At 52.0% G+C, this 14,489-nt stretch overlaps 1 protein-coding gene across 1 annotated transcript in view; it reads left to right on the top strand.

Moving 5' to 3' along the window:
• Nucleotides 1–5,205, top strand: part of HSD17B7 (hydroxysteroid (17-beta) dehydrogenase 7) — a 10,104-nt gene extending 4,899 nt beyond the window's left edge. Inside the window, exons 4-8 of the mRNA XM_009320684.1 lie at nt 786–980; nt 1,898–2,002; nt 3,069–3,125; nt 3,741–3,839; nt 4,245–5,205. Of these exons, the coding sequence (XP_009318959.1) occupies nt 786–980; nt 1,898–2,002; nt 3,069–3,125; nt 3,741–3,839; nt 4,245–4,340 (552 nt within the window). The 3' untranslated portion in view covers nt 4,341–5,205. The remainder of the gene's footprint in view (nt 1–785; nt 981–1,897; nt 2,003–3,068; nt 3,126–3,740; nt 3,840–4,244) is intronic.
• Nucleotides 5,206–14,489: the final 9,284 nt, after the last annotated feature.

Raw genomic sequence — 14,489 nt, 5'->3', positions numbered from 1 at the left:
CCCCCAGGTCCTTCTTGGCAGGGCTGCTCTCAATCCCTTCATCCCCCAGCCTGTCTTGATACTGGGGGGTGAAGTATCAAGACCCGACCCAGGTGCAGGACCTTGCACTTGGCCTTGTTAAACCTCATGAGGTTCACACAGACCCACTTCTTGAGCTTGTCCAGGTCCCTCCGGATGGCATCCTGTCCCTCTGGTGTGTCGACCACACTACTCAGCTTGGTGTCATCTGCAAACTTGCTGAGGGTGCACCTGATCCCACTGTCTGTGTCATTGATGAAGATATTAAACAGTACCGGTCCCAATATGGACCCCTGTGGATGCCACTCATCACCAGTCTCCATCTGGACATTGAGCCGTTGACCGCTACCCTCTGGATGCGATCATCTAACCAATTCCTCACCCACCGGCCAGTCCACCCATCAAATCCATAAGTGGTGATAGTCATTGTTGCAAGGGTTAATATAATCTTGAGGTTACTCTAGTTAGTCAGTGGATAGAGGTAAACCATATGTAGTTCTCTCTGTCCAGGGCAGATACCAAGACTTGGCTATTTTAAATTCTGAGGTGCTCAACTGAGCTGTGTAAGAGAATGGTGGCTGCTTGTAAATGTTCCTGATGGACCTTGGGCTGAAGTTATACCTGAGCAGCGGCTGCTTCTGGCTAGTCTAGTGAAGATTGTCCAAGACTAGGGAAGCTGAGATAAGCTCGTGGCTTTTAAGAACTGCAAAGCTATACTGCAAGACTTTAAAATTACTGTGTTAAGCAAGTTAACAATTCTCTTGCAGATTCGTCAACTTGAGTCTCTACTCTGCAGTAACGAAAAGCCCTCGCGACTCATCTGGACCTCTTCCAGCAATGCCAGGGAGTCTGCCTTCAGCCTTTCTGATTATCAGCATGCCAAGGGGCAGGAATCATACAGTTCCTCCAAATATGCTACTGACCTGACAAGTGTGGTTTTGAACAGGAAATTTAATAAGCAGGTGATGATGGGGTTTTCATGTCTGAAGAAACCTGATGAGCTCCTACTGTTTATAATTATCATTACATTGTTGTTACCTAGTTGCATTCATTCATAGCAATCTGATATGTTCCTTAATGCACATGTAAGAACTAAACACGGCTGAGGTTGAACCAGCGGTGTGAGTGGTGGAGAATCTGCCAGAAAGACTGCTTCTGGGGTTCTTGTCAGAAAAACTTCTGAAAGCAGAAGATGTTAGGAGCGGTCCCTACCTTGCAAGCTCTAGCTGTCTCTTTAGACCAAAGAATTGGTCTTAAAGAGCAAAGAGCTGCTGCTCTTTTCAGGCATACCTGCCTATCAGAACAGGGCTGCTCAAGCAGCTTTGCCTGCAAGCACTTGAGGTGCAGGCTCTCCTGATGGCTCCGTGCTGCGATTCAAGTTTGTAATGCTAAGATGTTGTGAGCAACCTGCTTTCCCTGTTATGGGGGATTGCCGGATTTTGTTGGCAAGCTGCAGCCCTAGTCCAGCGATAGCGATTGCACTCTTTTGAAATACTTCAGGAGAAAATGGTTTAGTCCTAGAAGGTTGAACTCTTAAGGGTGAGGTAGCCTTTGATCTGAGCGGGCTGTAATTTGTGGGAAGACTGCTGTTGCTGCTGAGCTGCATGAGGTTGTGATGTGTTGGGAGGCTGTGCCTTCTGTCTCACGGGCTTGCAACGGGCACAGATTTAACAAGAACATCTCCAATTTGGACCTCTCAGAAATCACTACATCTAATCACTCTCTGGCTCTGGTAACTTTAGAGAGGAGAGCATCTACTATTAACTGGTCTCTATATTCATCTTCATTTTCTTGCTGAGAAGTACTAGGAGGGAAGGAGTATGATCCATTCTTAAACTAACTTGTGTATTTGCACGCTGACTCGGTCTCTTCTCTGCAGGGTCTGTATTCCAGTGTTGTTTGTCCTGGTCTCGTTATGTCTAACATGACCTACAGGATTTTGCCAGTTTTTCTGTGGAAGCTGCTAATGCCCATCATGTGGTTGGTAAGTGGATCTCCTGGCTGGTTTTGGGTTGAGGTAGCCCTGCTGTGATATACTTCACTGCAAGTGATGTGCAGTGTGCTTCTGGCTCCTTGCTACCCATGCTGCTATACAGCTCTTCTGTTGGACTGGGCAGGCTGGCCCCTCTGCAAACCTTCCCTTTGGCACCCTGGGGCCCCAATTTCCAAGCTGAGTTTGGAGGTTTGGTGCTGGACAGCACTGTACATAGAGCCAGGGTTCAGCCCTTCAGCCATAGCAGTGTTTGTCAAGGCTCCCCTTGGAAGGTTTGCCAGACTGTTGTGGGCTTGTGAAACCCTATTGTTTTGGTGGCAGCAAAGCTCAGGACAAAACTTGGCCCCTGTGCTTTGAAATGCTGTTCCTTTCTATAACAGACTCTATTTTTCAGTGTTCCTCTTTCCATCCCTCTAGAAGGCAGTGTCTTCTGCTCTCTTCTTTCCATCCCTCTGGAAAGCAAAGCCTGCTGCTCTCTATTGCCTCTTCCTCTGCTTTCCCCAAAACTTTCCTTGCCTTTCTTCCTCTGGGCTTCAGCTTTTCAGGTTCACTACAGTTCTGACTCTGCATGCAGGCTGCCTGCTCTGAGCCTTGACGCTCTTGCTGCAAGATTGGCCTTTCTGCTTAAGCTGTCCCAGCTGGCAGCAGCTGATCCTGACAGATCACATTTCTCCTGGCAGTGGAGAGGCAATGCCTTCTCACTTGTCCTCAGCACTGGCAGTATTGCAGATCCTCTCTGCCTCCTGCCTGATGTGCTCTTGAGATCATTCAAGAAGCAGTGCCTGCAAGGTGTGTGTGGCCCGTTGCCTCTTGCTTTGGGGGTGAGCTGTTTGTGTGGGGGCACGGAGTGAGGCTTGCTGATCTGGTGGGTGGCTCCAGAGACCAGTTTGTGGTGATAAAGGGATGCTTTAGTCATAAGTGTGCAGTGTTACCTGTAGTCATCTTTGAGAAGCATTTCTACCTCTGGTAGGTGATCTGGTGTGGCTGGGCTGCACAGGGCTTGCCAAAGAAACCTTGGGCCAAAACATAGATTGTCATGTACTTCTTTTCCTGTCAGATCCGCTTTTTTGCCAAAACTTACACTCTGACACCGTATAATGGAGCAGAAGCTCATGTAAGTAGTTCACAACTTGATTTTAATATTCCTCCCTTCTGGGTAGCTCTTCCAGTGTCTGCTGGCTTGAACAAAGAGCCTCTCTGCCAGGCTGGTGGGTGGGTGCTGTATTTCCCCCCCTGAACGTCTTACAGCAGTGAGTGCTGGGGGACCAGCTGTGACCAGGGCTGATCCAACAGGTGATGCTTTATGCCCTTCATCAGGTGCCCATAAAATAAATGATTTTGGAAAAACACTATTCCTTCCCTCTCGGTCAGGGAGAATGCTGCTCTCCCTCTTGGCAGTCAAGCAGCTATAGACATGCGGGCACAGGGGACAGAGGTGAGTAATGCAGGGGACAGTGTGCATCAAGAACAGTAGTGAGCAAGTTTAGCCATGTGAGCTGCTTTAGTGGTTTAGCACTGGAGCATAAACATGGTTTACTGTTGGCTCAGGTAGGTCACAGCTGAGGGGAGCCAGCTCAGAACTTCTTCCCTATATATCAAGTCTTCCCCTGCTTGGTAAAAGCACCTGTGGTGTGTTCTCCTTTGTCCACTGGCAGTCAGGTGCTTGACTGCAAGCTTGGTTGGGACAGTGTGTGCTAGACTTGGTACACGTTTGTGCTGTTCTTCCTAGGTGTGGCTGTTCAAACAGAAGCCAGAGTACCTGGATGCGCTTGTCAAATACCACAGCTGTACTTCTGGACTGGGGAAGAACTATGTGGAGCCCAGAAAGGTAAATGGAGTGGCAGCCTTCTGCTGCGGGGGACTTGGCCAGAGGTCTGCCATCTGCCTTGCGTGGAAGGGTTGGTGCGCCAAGGGTGTCCTGTGGCTGGAGTGGAAACAAGATGCATGTTGAATGCTGACGTGGGGTTATCTGCGAGGTTTCCTAGAATAACTCCTGGCTCAAGCTGGACTCTGGAAGACAGTGGAGACAATGGTTAGGACAGGATGAGTGTGTAATGATGCTTCCCCAAAATATGCTCTGGCTTTCTGCCCTGGTGATAGATGCCTTTAGTTGCCTCTCTGTGAATATAGAAGCTTTGGAGACGCACCCTGCTATCCCCAGAGCTACCCTCAGCATCTGTGCTGGCTGCCACCAAGGTGATGGTCTCACAGCGCTGTTCTTATTGTCTTCCAGATTGATGTGGATGAAGAAACTGCTGAGAAATTTTACCAAAAGCTGTTGGAACTGGAGAAGCAGGCTCTAGAGAGATACAGTGATCTCCTAGATTAAGTAAAGCCAGTCTCAGTGGGATAAGTCTCGTATCAGTAACATGGGCTTTCTTCATTCTGGTGCTACTTGTGTTGCCTGCTGTTCTGCAGGCACATGGCTTCAGACCCCATCTTCCTTCTCGACAGAAGGTGAACAGTTCCTGAAAATGGAAATGTGAAAACTGAAGAGAAATACTTAGTCTTTCTGGCATGGGATTTTTTTCTGGCATAAAACTGGAGACCTAGAGTAGGTGGAGACTGTCTTAACACAGTTGCAAAGCAGTGTCTTGCAAAAGCATGACTGAACAGTACACAGTTTGGGAACAGCATCAAATTATGTGGCTTAAATCTGGCTTAGTGCAGGAAAGGCAACAGTCTGGGCTGCTGCCCTGCACCTTGGCTCTACCAGTCTTTCTAGATGGCTCAAACACGTTATCTGTGGCTGATCCTGAAGAACTTGAAGGCCCATCTTCAGAAGAGGTGCTCTTCATCTGTACATCAAAGCTGGGACCAGCTTTCCAGACATGCTCAACAAGATTGAACCTTGCTGGAAGTCAGGCTCTGCACAGCATCTGAAGCCAAGCTCCTGAAGAGCTGGCCTGAGAAGCGCACCCTTGCCTCAGCTCTGAGGACAGATGTCTTGCTGTCCCCTGGGTATGGGGCCATGTATGTTGTAACCACAACTGGCTGGAAAGACAGAAGCTGTTGATGTTAACCTGGACTCAGGGCTAGTCTGCTCTGTTTGTAGCAAGAGTGAGGTTACCATGTTATTTTATCTATTTAACTGTCTTTTTATATAAATTTACTGTACTGAGTTTTCTTCCTGTTGCCTATCTGGGGAGCTTCAAGTACCTGGTGTACTTCAAATGCTGCAGTGAATAAATGACTGGAACTGACTTGTCCTTGCTGCAGTGGTGTTCTTCCTCCAAGAGCTGGCTGCTTTTGACTCGGAGGGCTGGAAGGGAGGTTGGTTTGTTGCCTTGCACAATAAGCCTGTGCATACATGGGAAGCGTGGGTCTGTTCTCTCCTGCCGTAGGAGAGCTGTTAACCACCTCTTTGGGTTTACTTCTCTTGTTCCTTCTAGTTAATAAAAGATGAGTGACTTCTGAAGACTTCAGTGTGGTTTTGTGTTTTGAGCACCTGTGGCGTGTCTGGGACTATTTCCCAGCCTTAGGCACTTGGCAGATGTAGATGTCTCTGGTGCTTGCTCACCCTGATGTGTCACAGAATTACTGATTTAATGCTGTCTAGTAAGGGAGCGTTACAGTGTGCCCAGGTGCTTCCTTGGGGCCTGGCAGGGGCCAGGTGAAGTTAGGAGGGAGGCTGTGCTGCTCAGCCCTGCACTACCCTGGCTGCGGTGGAGACTCCCTGAGCTCTGGAGGTGCGGCTGCCCTGCCCAGGATGGTGCAACCTGCTGGGGGGGCTGGAACGCCCACAAGGGTTGGCTCAGGGGTCTGTGTAGGAAACTGGAAGCGCAGAGCTGGCATCTGGGAGAATGAAGGCTCTGCAGAGGCTCTTCATTGAGTTGGCTTGTAGGGATACAGATTTAAAGAATCTTGCTTTTATTTTTTTCCTTCTTCCCACCCTCCATTGTTTCTGAGTATCGGTGCAAAGTAGAGGGGTACTGCTAGCATGGTGTTGTCTGCAGTAGAAACAGCTCAGTCTTGAGTTTGGGCTGAGCAGCACCTCTCATCCCTCGAGTGAATACCTGAGCTACCAGCGCTAGCGTGGATGGGAACGGACTCTGGTTTGGCCTGACACTGGAACAGAATGAGAAGCTGGCCATTGTGGAGTGATGCTTCCCTTGGCTATGGCTGTAGCTGTTCAGAGTTGTGAAGCAGATTGGGGTGTGCTTATATGGCTCTTTATTTAAAAGCAATAAAGTCTGTCCCAGCACCAGCTCTGGGTGCTGCGGCTTTGTTCAGCTGTGTCCTGAAACCCCCTGGGGCCAGAGCCCCCCCTTTCTGGTGCTGTTTCTTCTCCACAGGGAAGGAGTCAGTGGCTGGCTGTCTCTTCAACTTGGTGTACTTGATCCCTACAGCATCCTACAGCAGTATTTGGCTCCTTGTTCTGGAGAGTAATTAAGCATGTCATCTTGATTGGTTTTAGATGAGCATCTTGAACTTTGCTGTGCTTCTGCCCTGGGCTGTAGTAGGTATCATTCACCCCCTCCACCTTTAGGATTCCCCACCTACCCCAAAGCCAGAGACACTCAGTCATTCCTTATCCCTGCTCTGACTGCTCTCTGATACTACCCCTGTCTCATTTTCTCTCTGGGGTGAGATAAATGAAATAGCAAATGTCACTCAAAACAGAGTCCGACACAACGCTTCATGAAATGAGTGCAACCTACTGGGAGATGGGAAGGACAGGGCTCTTATGCTGAGCTGATCACCTGTATTGTCCTGTACCAGCTGCATGCTGGCACTGTACCTGCGACAGTCCAAGGATTTGAATGCAGTAAGGTCTGGAGGTGCTAGAAGAGGTAGCTTTGAATAAGCTAGTATAGTTAGGAAAAATAAATGCTTTCTGGTACGTGAGGGTTTTTTTTTTTTTCTAAAGCCTGGAATAAAGTGGCAAATTTCTAGGGTGGGCAGAGATTGATGACCATAGGTAGGACCTTTGAGGTTTTTTCTCAAGTGTGTGCCTGTGGGCTGAAGTTGGGCATTTATCAGGGGAAGTTGTGCCTGATGGGATGGGGCGAGTGCTTTTTGCCTATGGAGCATGCAGAGGCTGGTGAGGGGAGAGGATGTGTGATATACCACCGCCAGTCTTTGAGTTATCCATGATGTTGGTGTCAAATAGAGCTATGAATGGGTTTTTGGGCTCATCTTAAAAGCACTCTGTAGCTCTCCATTGACGATTTGGGGTTCAGGGTTAGAGAAAGTGTGTGTTTCTGTCCTGTTGTGTCTGAGCTCAGCCTACTGCATGGTTTAGTTTCACCTTAGTTGCTGTGAAGGCAGCTGGTGCACTGCGATGTATGTTACATCCTGGGAGATGCAAGTGTAGGATTCAGGAGTTGTGGGGGATCTGCTGCAGCATGTGGTTGTGGTTGGTGTGGATGCAAAGTGGCCTCTGGAGATCTCTAGCTCAGCTTCCTGCTCAAACAGAGTTACATGAAGAAGGAACAAAAGGCGCTAAAGCACAAGCTGAGCCCTGGAGAGATGGGACAAGCTGGGATGGGACATCCCTGATGGGATAAAGCTTGTGGTTCCCCATGAGTTTGGTGCTGCGTGGAGCTGGAGAGGCACAATCAGCCCAGGTGTCTCCAGAAGACTGCTCTTCAGTTGGAGGAGGTGCCCTAGTGTCACAGGACCCCACTGCTCTATAGGAGTTTCTGCCTGCTTTTGTGACCCCAGGCGTCGTTGTCCATGCCCTTCTGTAGAAGGAAACTTGGCCATGCTCAACCTCATCTTCTGCTCCTCTCCTCCATGTTGTGAGAAGCTGGATGTCTTTGCATCCAAAGGAGGCAACTGTTCTGTGGGATGGGAACCGTAACCACCTCTCAAGTTTTGTCTTTTGTCTTGAAAGCACAGGTAGGACCTGGTGCCTTGAAATGGAGACTGCCCACAGAGCAGGGGGTGGCTCAGTTGTTTGTTGCCCTCCGTGAACTTTGCCTGGTGAATCCGGCCCAAAGGGTGCTGTGCCACCTGGTTTGGCTGCCCACCACCCAGGTGACTGAGAGCAGAACTGGCTGATGCACTGGAGCTGCCGGTCTGCAGGGAGGGATGGCTCCTCGTGCCCTGCTCTTGGCTAACAGACGCCTATGCATGGAGCTTAATCCCCCAGCTAATCTCTTTCGGCCAGCAGGCACATCCAGGCATGAAAGCAGTAATGGAGAAACAGCAACTGGGTCAAGGAGAGCATGCAGGTATGTGCATCTGTCAACCTCTTCCCAATGCGTTCCTGTCCCCTTGTCTTCGCTTGCTAAGGTAGTGGAGGCACCACCGATGCCATTGCATGAGTCAGGTGCCTCCGTTGAGGTCGTGCACGTGGAGTTGTTGAGCCCTTTGTGAAATGAAAACAGGTCCTGCCCAGAGCATGGGGCCCTGTGGCAGAGCCAGGGGTGACGCAGGGCAGTGAGAAATGCCAGGCATGGGATGGGGGAAGAGCCGGCAGTGGCAGCTGTGAGTCAGTGCTAAGACAGGAGCTTTCTGTTTGCGATCCTCGGATATGAAGCTTTCCAGAGATGCTCTGGGGCAGGTCTTGAGCATGAAAACTCATCGTGGTTGCTTTATGACATCCTGCGCAATCGGGCTGTGCGATCTCATATCTAATCATCATGCCTCGTCCTGAGTCACCGGTTTCTTATCTTCATGGGCAAATGCGTTGCCTTGCTCCAAACAGCCTGAGTCCTCCATTGCTTTACAGCTCAGCTGGCTTTCAGCTATGTAGGGCACCGATGGTAGGGGTGTGGGTGGGAACTGCAGCCAAGGGAGGAGGAAGCTTGAGATTGGTGTGGCAGGGCTGAAATCCCTGCGGCTGGGTGACCTTTGCATCTCCAGGAGGAGAAAGCAACGGGATTGAAGGAAACAACAAGGACCAGCATGTGCCCCTGTAAACAGGGGTGGATGTGACACAGCCAGCTTGTGTCAAAACATCCAGGGTTAACCTTTGAATGGCAACTTTGATATTGAAAGTGCTTGGAGGGGAGGTGCCTAGAGGGGCTGGAGGGTGAGGACAGATGTAGCTCTGAAGAGGTGGGTGAGAAACGGGGAGCGGAAACCCCTCTGGGAATGTTGCAGGAGCATGATGGGTCTGTCTGGCAGGGAAGAGCCAAGGGGGCTGCGGATCCATGTGGGTTTTGTTGAGAATGGGCAAATTGTTGAGCCCCAGGAAATTTTTGGCTGAGAGAGAGTTCTCACACCTCCAGCCAGCCCTGCTCTGAGCAGGGATGGCCTCACGGCTGGACCAGGCAGCTCAGGGATGTGTCCAGGTGAGTTCTGAAGTTTCTAGGGATGAAAACCCCACAGTCCACCCGGGCCCTGTCCCAGGGTTGCTCCCACACACCGCTCCACTTTACAGCTTCCCAGGGGAGAGTAAGGCTGAATTGCTTGAAGGGTGAGATATCAGAGGCTCGAGGCAGACATGTGCCATATGGCCAAGGAAATGGTAAAGCCCAAAGAGAGCCAAGACTGCCTGCAGGGTTAGAGAGGCTTTTCAGTATTGCTTTGCAAAACATGGAGCTGTGCCCAAAGGAGAAACCTTGAAGGGGAACTGGTGGATGAGTTCAGGAACAGCTTGTGAGAAGAATCAGAATGAGTAGTAAATCCTTTATCTATCTCATCAATAGATACTCCTGTGTAAGAGCAGAGCTTGGAGAGGCTGCGGTGCTATAATTAACATTTTTGGCACCAGTGCTCAGTGAGAGGAGCCTGGGAAGGCTGCCCTGCCAGAAACCCTCTTGCAGATGCAAGGATTTGTATCAAACCGAAGTGCTAGCAGGGGAGACTACAGGGCAGGCAGATGAACGACCAGGGCTGGATGGCATTCATCTTGAGGCAAAGTAGCTGAACTGATTGCTGTGCACTCATTTCTCCCTTAAAACTGCCTCAAGAAAAGCATACAGGAGGAGGTGGCTGGATACCCAGCCTGGGGTCAAGCTGTATAAGGTCTTGCTGCGAGGCAGCGCAGATGCTAAACACTTATGTAGGATCCTCTTTCTTGAAAGAGAAGCTACTAAAGACAAAGACGACCTCGGGGTGCACCAGGGAGGCATGGCTCCAGTCTTGCCCTGCTCTTTGTTTCTGTCTGTGTCAGCAGAAGCTTTGGTCGGTTCAGTTTGGTTCAGCATACATCTGCCTGTGGGAGTCGTGTCCCCTGGAAGAACCTGCATGTGCTCCTCCAGGGCAGTGACAGTGGAAGGCATGTGGCAGCCCGGCAGAGAGGAGGCGGCGGGGCGTTCAGGGCCCCCTCCAGGTCTGGATCCACAGAGAACACCCCGGTAACCCTACTTTGGTACCACAGCACTGAGACAGCGCGTAGTGCCACCCCCAGCTGAGCATTGCAGACTGAACACAGTCCCACCCTCAAGGGACAGCAGTGACCTCAGGGGTGGGGAATCTAGCCAGCCTGTACAAGTGGCTGGGACAAGGCTGAGAGGACAGCCATGCTTTTGAGCATCATGTTCAGCCCTGGAGAGCTACGCATGCTCGCCCAGAACTCAGGTAGTCCTGAGATTCACCTCCGAAGTAGCTCCATGAGTCACTGTGGCGTGCGCCTCTCTGGGAAGCACAAGGCAGGTGCAGCAGTATTTCATGTCCTTGTGTTCTGAATAGATGGTGGCTCATCCGTGGTAAGCCAGCAAAAGCCAGACCTGCTGAGACAGTTTGGATAAGTCATTTCCAAGCAATGGCGTGTGGAGGCTGCAGGGATGCTGCTCTGTACCTGCCAGCCCCGCAGAGCCCAGGGACACGTGCTGCATGGCCTCCAGGCATCGGTGATTTCTTAATGGCCTTAAAATGCAGTAACACCACTCAGGAGTGGAGCGGATTCCCACATTACCTACCCACGCTCTGCCTGTAAGCAGCTGCCACAGCTCAGGGGTCAGGAGAGCTGCATTGCATCCCTGCCTTGAATTCCCTGGATACCTTTCAGCAGGTCATGGCTTCCTTGGCCTTGGGCAGCTCTTGGGTTAACTCAAGCTCTTCCTGCTGTGCCCAGCAGCTCCCCAGCCAGCTCATGACAGGCATTCTTGTCTGGAGAGGGATGTGTTGTCACCTGGGTCTGGGCTGTGTGGATGGGAGCAGGCAGAACATGCTGGGGGGGCACTTGGGTCCATGCAATAGCAGAGATATTGGGGAACAGAAGGGGTTGGAGGCCAGCTGTGAGGATGGCTCCATCTCTCAGCTAGCTGCCAGGCAGCAGCAGAGATTGAGGTCAGTGAAGTTAGGGAGAGGAGGCCGTAGCACACACATTGCCTCATATTTAGGCTGGAAGGGAACACCAGATCTAAGGTCGGAGAAGCTGGATTGGTGGGGGCAATGGGCAGTCTGGGCATTTCTCTGTATACAGGCAGTGGGTAGTGTCTCTAGATCTTTTATTGTAGACTCACTGGAGTGTTGATGACAAGGGCTTCTGCAGGTCCCTTTTTGGGGATGTCCCTCTTGGAGCAGGACTAGCACCAGCACTAATAATCCACATCTCTGTTCCCTGCTGCTACAGGGCCCCACGGTGCTGGTCACATCCTTGGGCTCTCCTGCTCTTCTTTCATGCCCTGAGTCACAAGGCTTTTGGATCCAGGGGTGTTATGTGCTGGCCTTGCAGTTTGCACCTAAGGTCAGAGGTCCATCCTTGTGCCCAAACACCTCTTCTAGGGTGAGCTCTCTCCGAGGGGGAAGATGTGCCAGGGTAGCAGAGACCCCAGAGTGCTTGGCAATGGGAATATCTGCGATGGAGCTCCCTGCTCTGCACGGGATGGGTGTGTTGATGGCTGCCCTGTCACATTGCAGGCCTTTTGGGGACGCCTCCGACATTTGCAGTGGGACCAGAAGCCAACAGAGGTCCCCCTGGCTGCAGGGGGACCTGGCCAGTCACATGAGCAGCACTCAGTTTGTCTCTTACAGCAGATGCCGGGACTGAACTTTTGCCTTGCTGAAATCCAGCCCTTGGGCCGGTGAACCGCGCAGCAGCGTGCCAGCCCAGCAGGCAGCTCTCGCCAGATGCCAGAGAGCTGCCCCAGTCCTGTGGGCACCAGCGGCTTCCTCCCACCCACGTGGCGATGGCCCTTGGCACTTCCTTCATCAACAAAGCCTTCAGCAAGTTCAGTGGCTCTTGCCAGGGTTTAATGAGAAGGGGCCATGAGGGTGGGACATCTCCCGCAGGAGATCACTCCTTGGTGTGCACAGTCATTCTCCAGCCGTGGAGGCTGAGAGCTGGGTCCAGCCTCTGCCCTCCTCTCTTTTCCCAAACTCAGGGACAATGCTGTTGGGGTGTAGAGCAGTAGTGTTGGTGAGGATATAGGAGAGAAGGGTGAGTACGCAGTCATGATGGTGGGATTAGAAGCTGGTGGGATGGATGTGTCTTCTCAAACATCTCTTGGGTCCCCCATGAGCCTGCAGGATCCTCAGTGAGTCATGGGTACTAACCGTGGTGGAGCGAGCTGCTATTGTTATCCCAGGGCAAACAGGGAGCGTGTTGGGATAGGTTTGGTGGTGCTGGGGCTGGTTCCATCTCCGGATGTCCTGCCAGGGGCAGCTCACCGGCAGGTGCTGCTGACACATGGTGGCTGTGTTCTGGAGAGACCTGCCCTGGCACATCCACCCTACCTGTTCAATCACCTGCTCTGAATGCTGCAGATTGGGCTGATGCTCGCTGCTCACTGCCTGATGAGCTGAGCTTTGTAATTAGTTGCAACAGGACCTGCCAATACTCCTCATGACCCAGACCTCTGCCAGGGACATGTCATGTCCTTATCAGCCTTTGCTAATCCGCATTTTCTCCCCACCTTTTCCTCTTGCCTGTGTCCATGTCTCCCTCTCTGAGGTGCTCAGCAGTGACACGATTGCTGCAGGACAAAGATCGGCCTTTGCAGTATTTAGCAGAGCACCGGTATGTGAGCTGTGGGTCCAACCACAGTGTCCTGGACACCTCAAAAGTGCTGTTTGGAGCAGGACAGGCAGTCTGTCCTGGACCTTACCCATGCTCGCTTTGCCAGCGTTGCCAAATTCTGACCACCAGCAGCCTCAGTGGGGGCTGGCCGGGGTGTGCAAAGCTCTGCCCATGTTTTCCTGCACAGCCCAGGTCCCCTGACCTCTCAGGTCCACAGTTCAGCTCAGGAGAGATCAGAGCAGGGTATTAATGAGAGGGACATCCCAAGGCAGGTGCCAGAGTGGCTGGGAGTTACACGGGAGAGCCAGGCTGGTTTCTCCAGAGCCGAACGGACTAAAGCCAAACAGTCCTCAGAGATTCGCTTTTGTCCAAGTTGGAGGTTTCCCCAGAAAATTCTAGTGGGGTTTTCTGTCTGGGAGGTCGAAACAGAAGGTTTCACCTCCTTGCTTCAGACAGGTGTGAGCAGCACCATGCCCCCCCCCAAGGCCCTGCTTCCCCTGTGGGCCCTGCTTGTCCCCAGTCTTTGCAGGGCTGCTCTGAGCGCAGCTGGGTCAGCCTGAAGGCAGGGAGCTGAGGACGGGGCCCGGGGGAGGTGGGAAGGTGTCAGCCCAAGGTGCTACGGCCAGTGCTGTGTGGAGATATTTCTGTCCTTCCGACCCAGCTTGTTAAATCACAGCTTTTGTCTACAGATCACTCATTTTGTGTTTTCAGCTGAACGTTCATCTCTAGAGGTACCACTTTTTGTGACCGTGCTGGGTTTTAGTGAGAGCTCGTGTGATGTGCATGGGCACAGACAGCCTCTGTGCGAAGGGTGGTGTGAGCACACGTGTGCGGTGCCTGGGGATGCTGCTGCTGTGGTGAATCCCCCATGCATCCCTTCCCATCACAGCCTCCACCAAGGGTGGGACATGCTGATCAGCTCCGGATGGCCCAGAAGCCAAGGGGCAGCTCATGTATCCCTGCATGTCCAGGTACTGATGGAGCGGCCAGGGCAGTGTGGGGGTGTGCTGGAAGCATGCCGATGCGGCAGGGTGTTGGCATTGGCTAAGTGGCCTCAAAACCCAGGGACAGTCTTGCACAGCCACACGCAGCGGAGAGGGCACGTTGTGCTGCTGTGATATGCGTGCTTAAGGGGATTTATGTTTTGAAACACAGCAAGGTGGAACCTTGCCTTGATCACAGGGGCTCGGCCAGATTTAATTACAGTGTGCAGTGGGGATGGGTACAAACAGCTGACATCTCAGGGAGGCAGGATGTGTATAACTGCATCCCTGCACTGGGGAAGAAGGCGGGTATGAGCTGAGGGTCAGGGGGATGGACACTGCCCTCCATTACTCTCTGGCTTTTTTTGTTATCTTTCATGCTGCTCAAAGCTGGGCTCCTAGCCAGACCCGTTTTCCCGGCCCTGCCGCACACGGGGTAACCATGGGGCAGGGGTTGCCATGAATGAAGACCAGGGCTGCAGAGTCTCCAAGGCTGCCACGGGAGCCGTGCTGCCTGCACCCTGCACGTAACAGCGCTGGCACAGGACAGGCACCCGCGGTGTGCAGGAAACCCCAGGTGGGTTCATCATGGTTTAACCTCAGCCAGCAACTGAGCACCACACAGCCGCTTGTTTAC

The sequence above is a fragment of the Pygoscelis adeliae genome, unplaced genomic scaffold (genome assembly GCF_000699105.1).
Source record: "Pygoscelis adeliae isolate BGI_AS28 unplaced genomic scaffold, ASM69910v1 Scaffold402, whole genome shotgun sequence".
Taxonomy (NCBI): domain Eukaryota; kingdom Metazoa; phylum Chordata; class Aves; order Sphenisciformes; family Spheniscidae; genus Pygoscelis; species Pygoscelis adeliae.
Note: the sequence above shows the minus strand (reverse complement) of the source record. Positions and strands in the feature narration are given on the sequence as shown.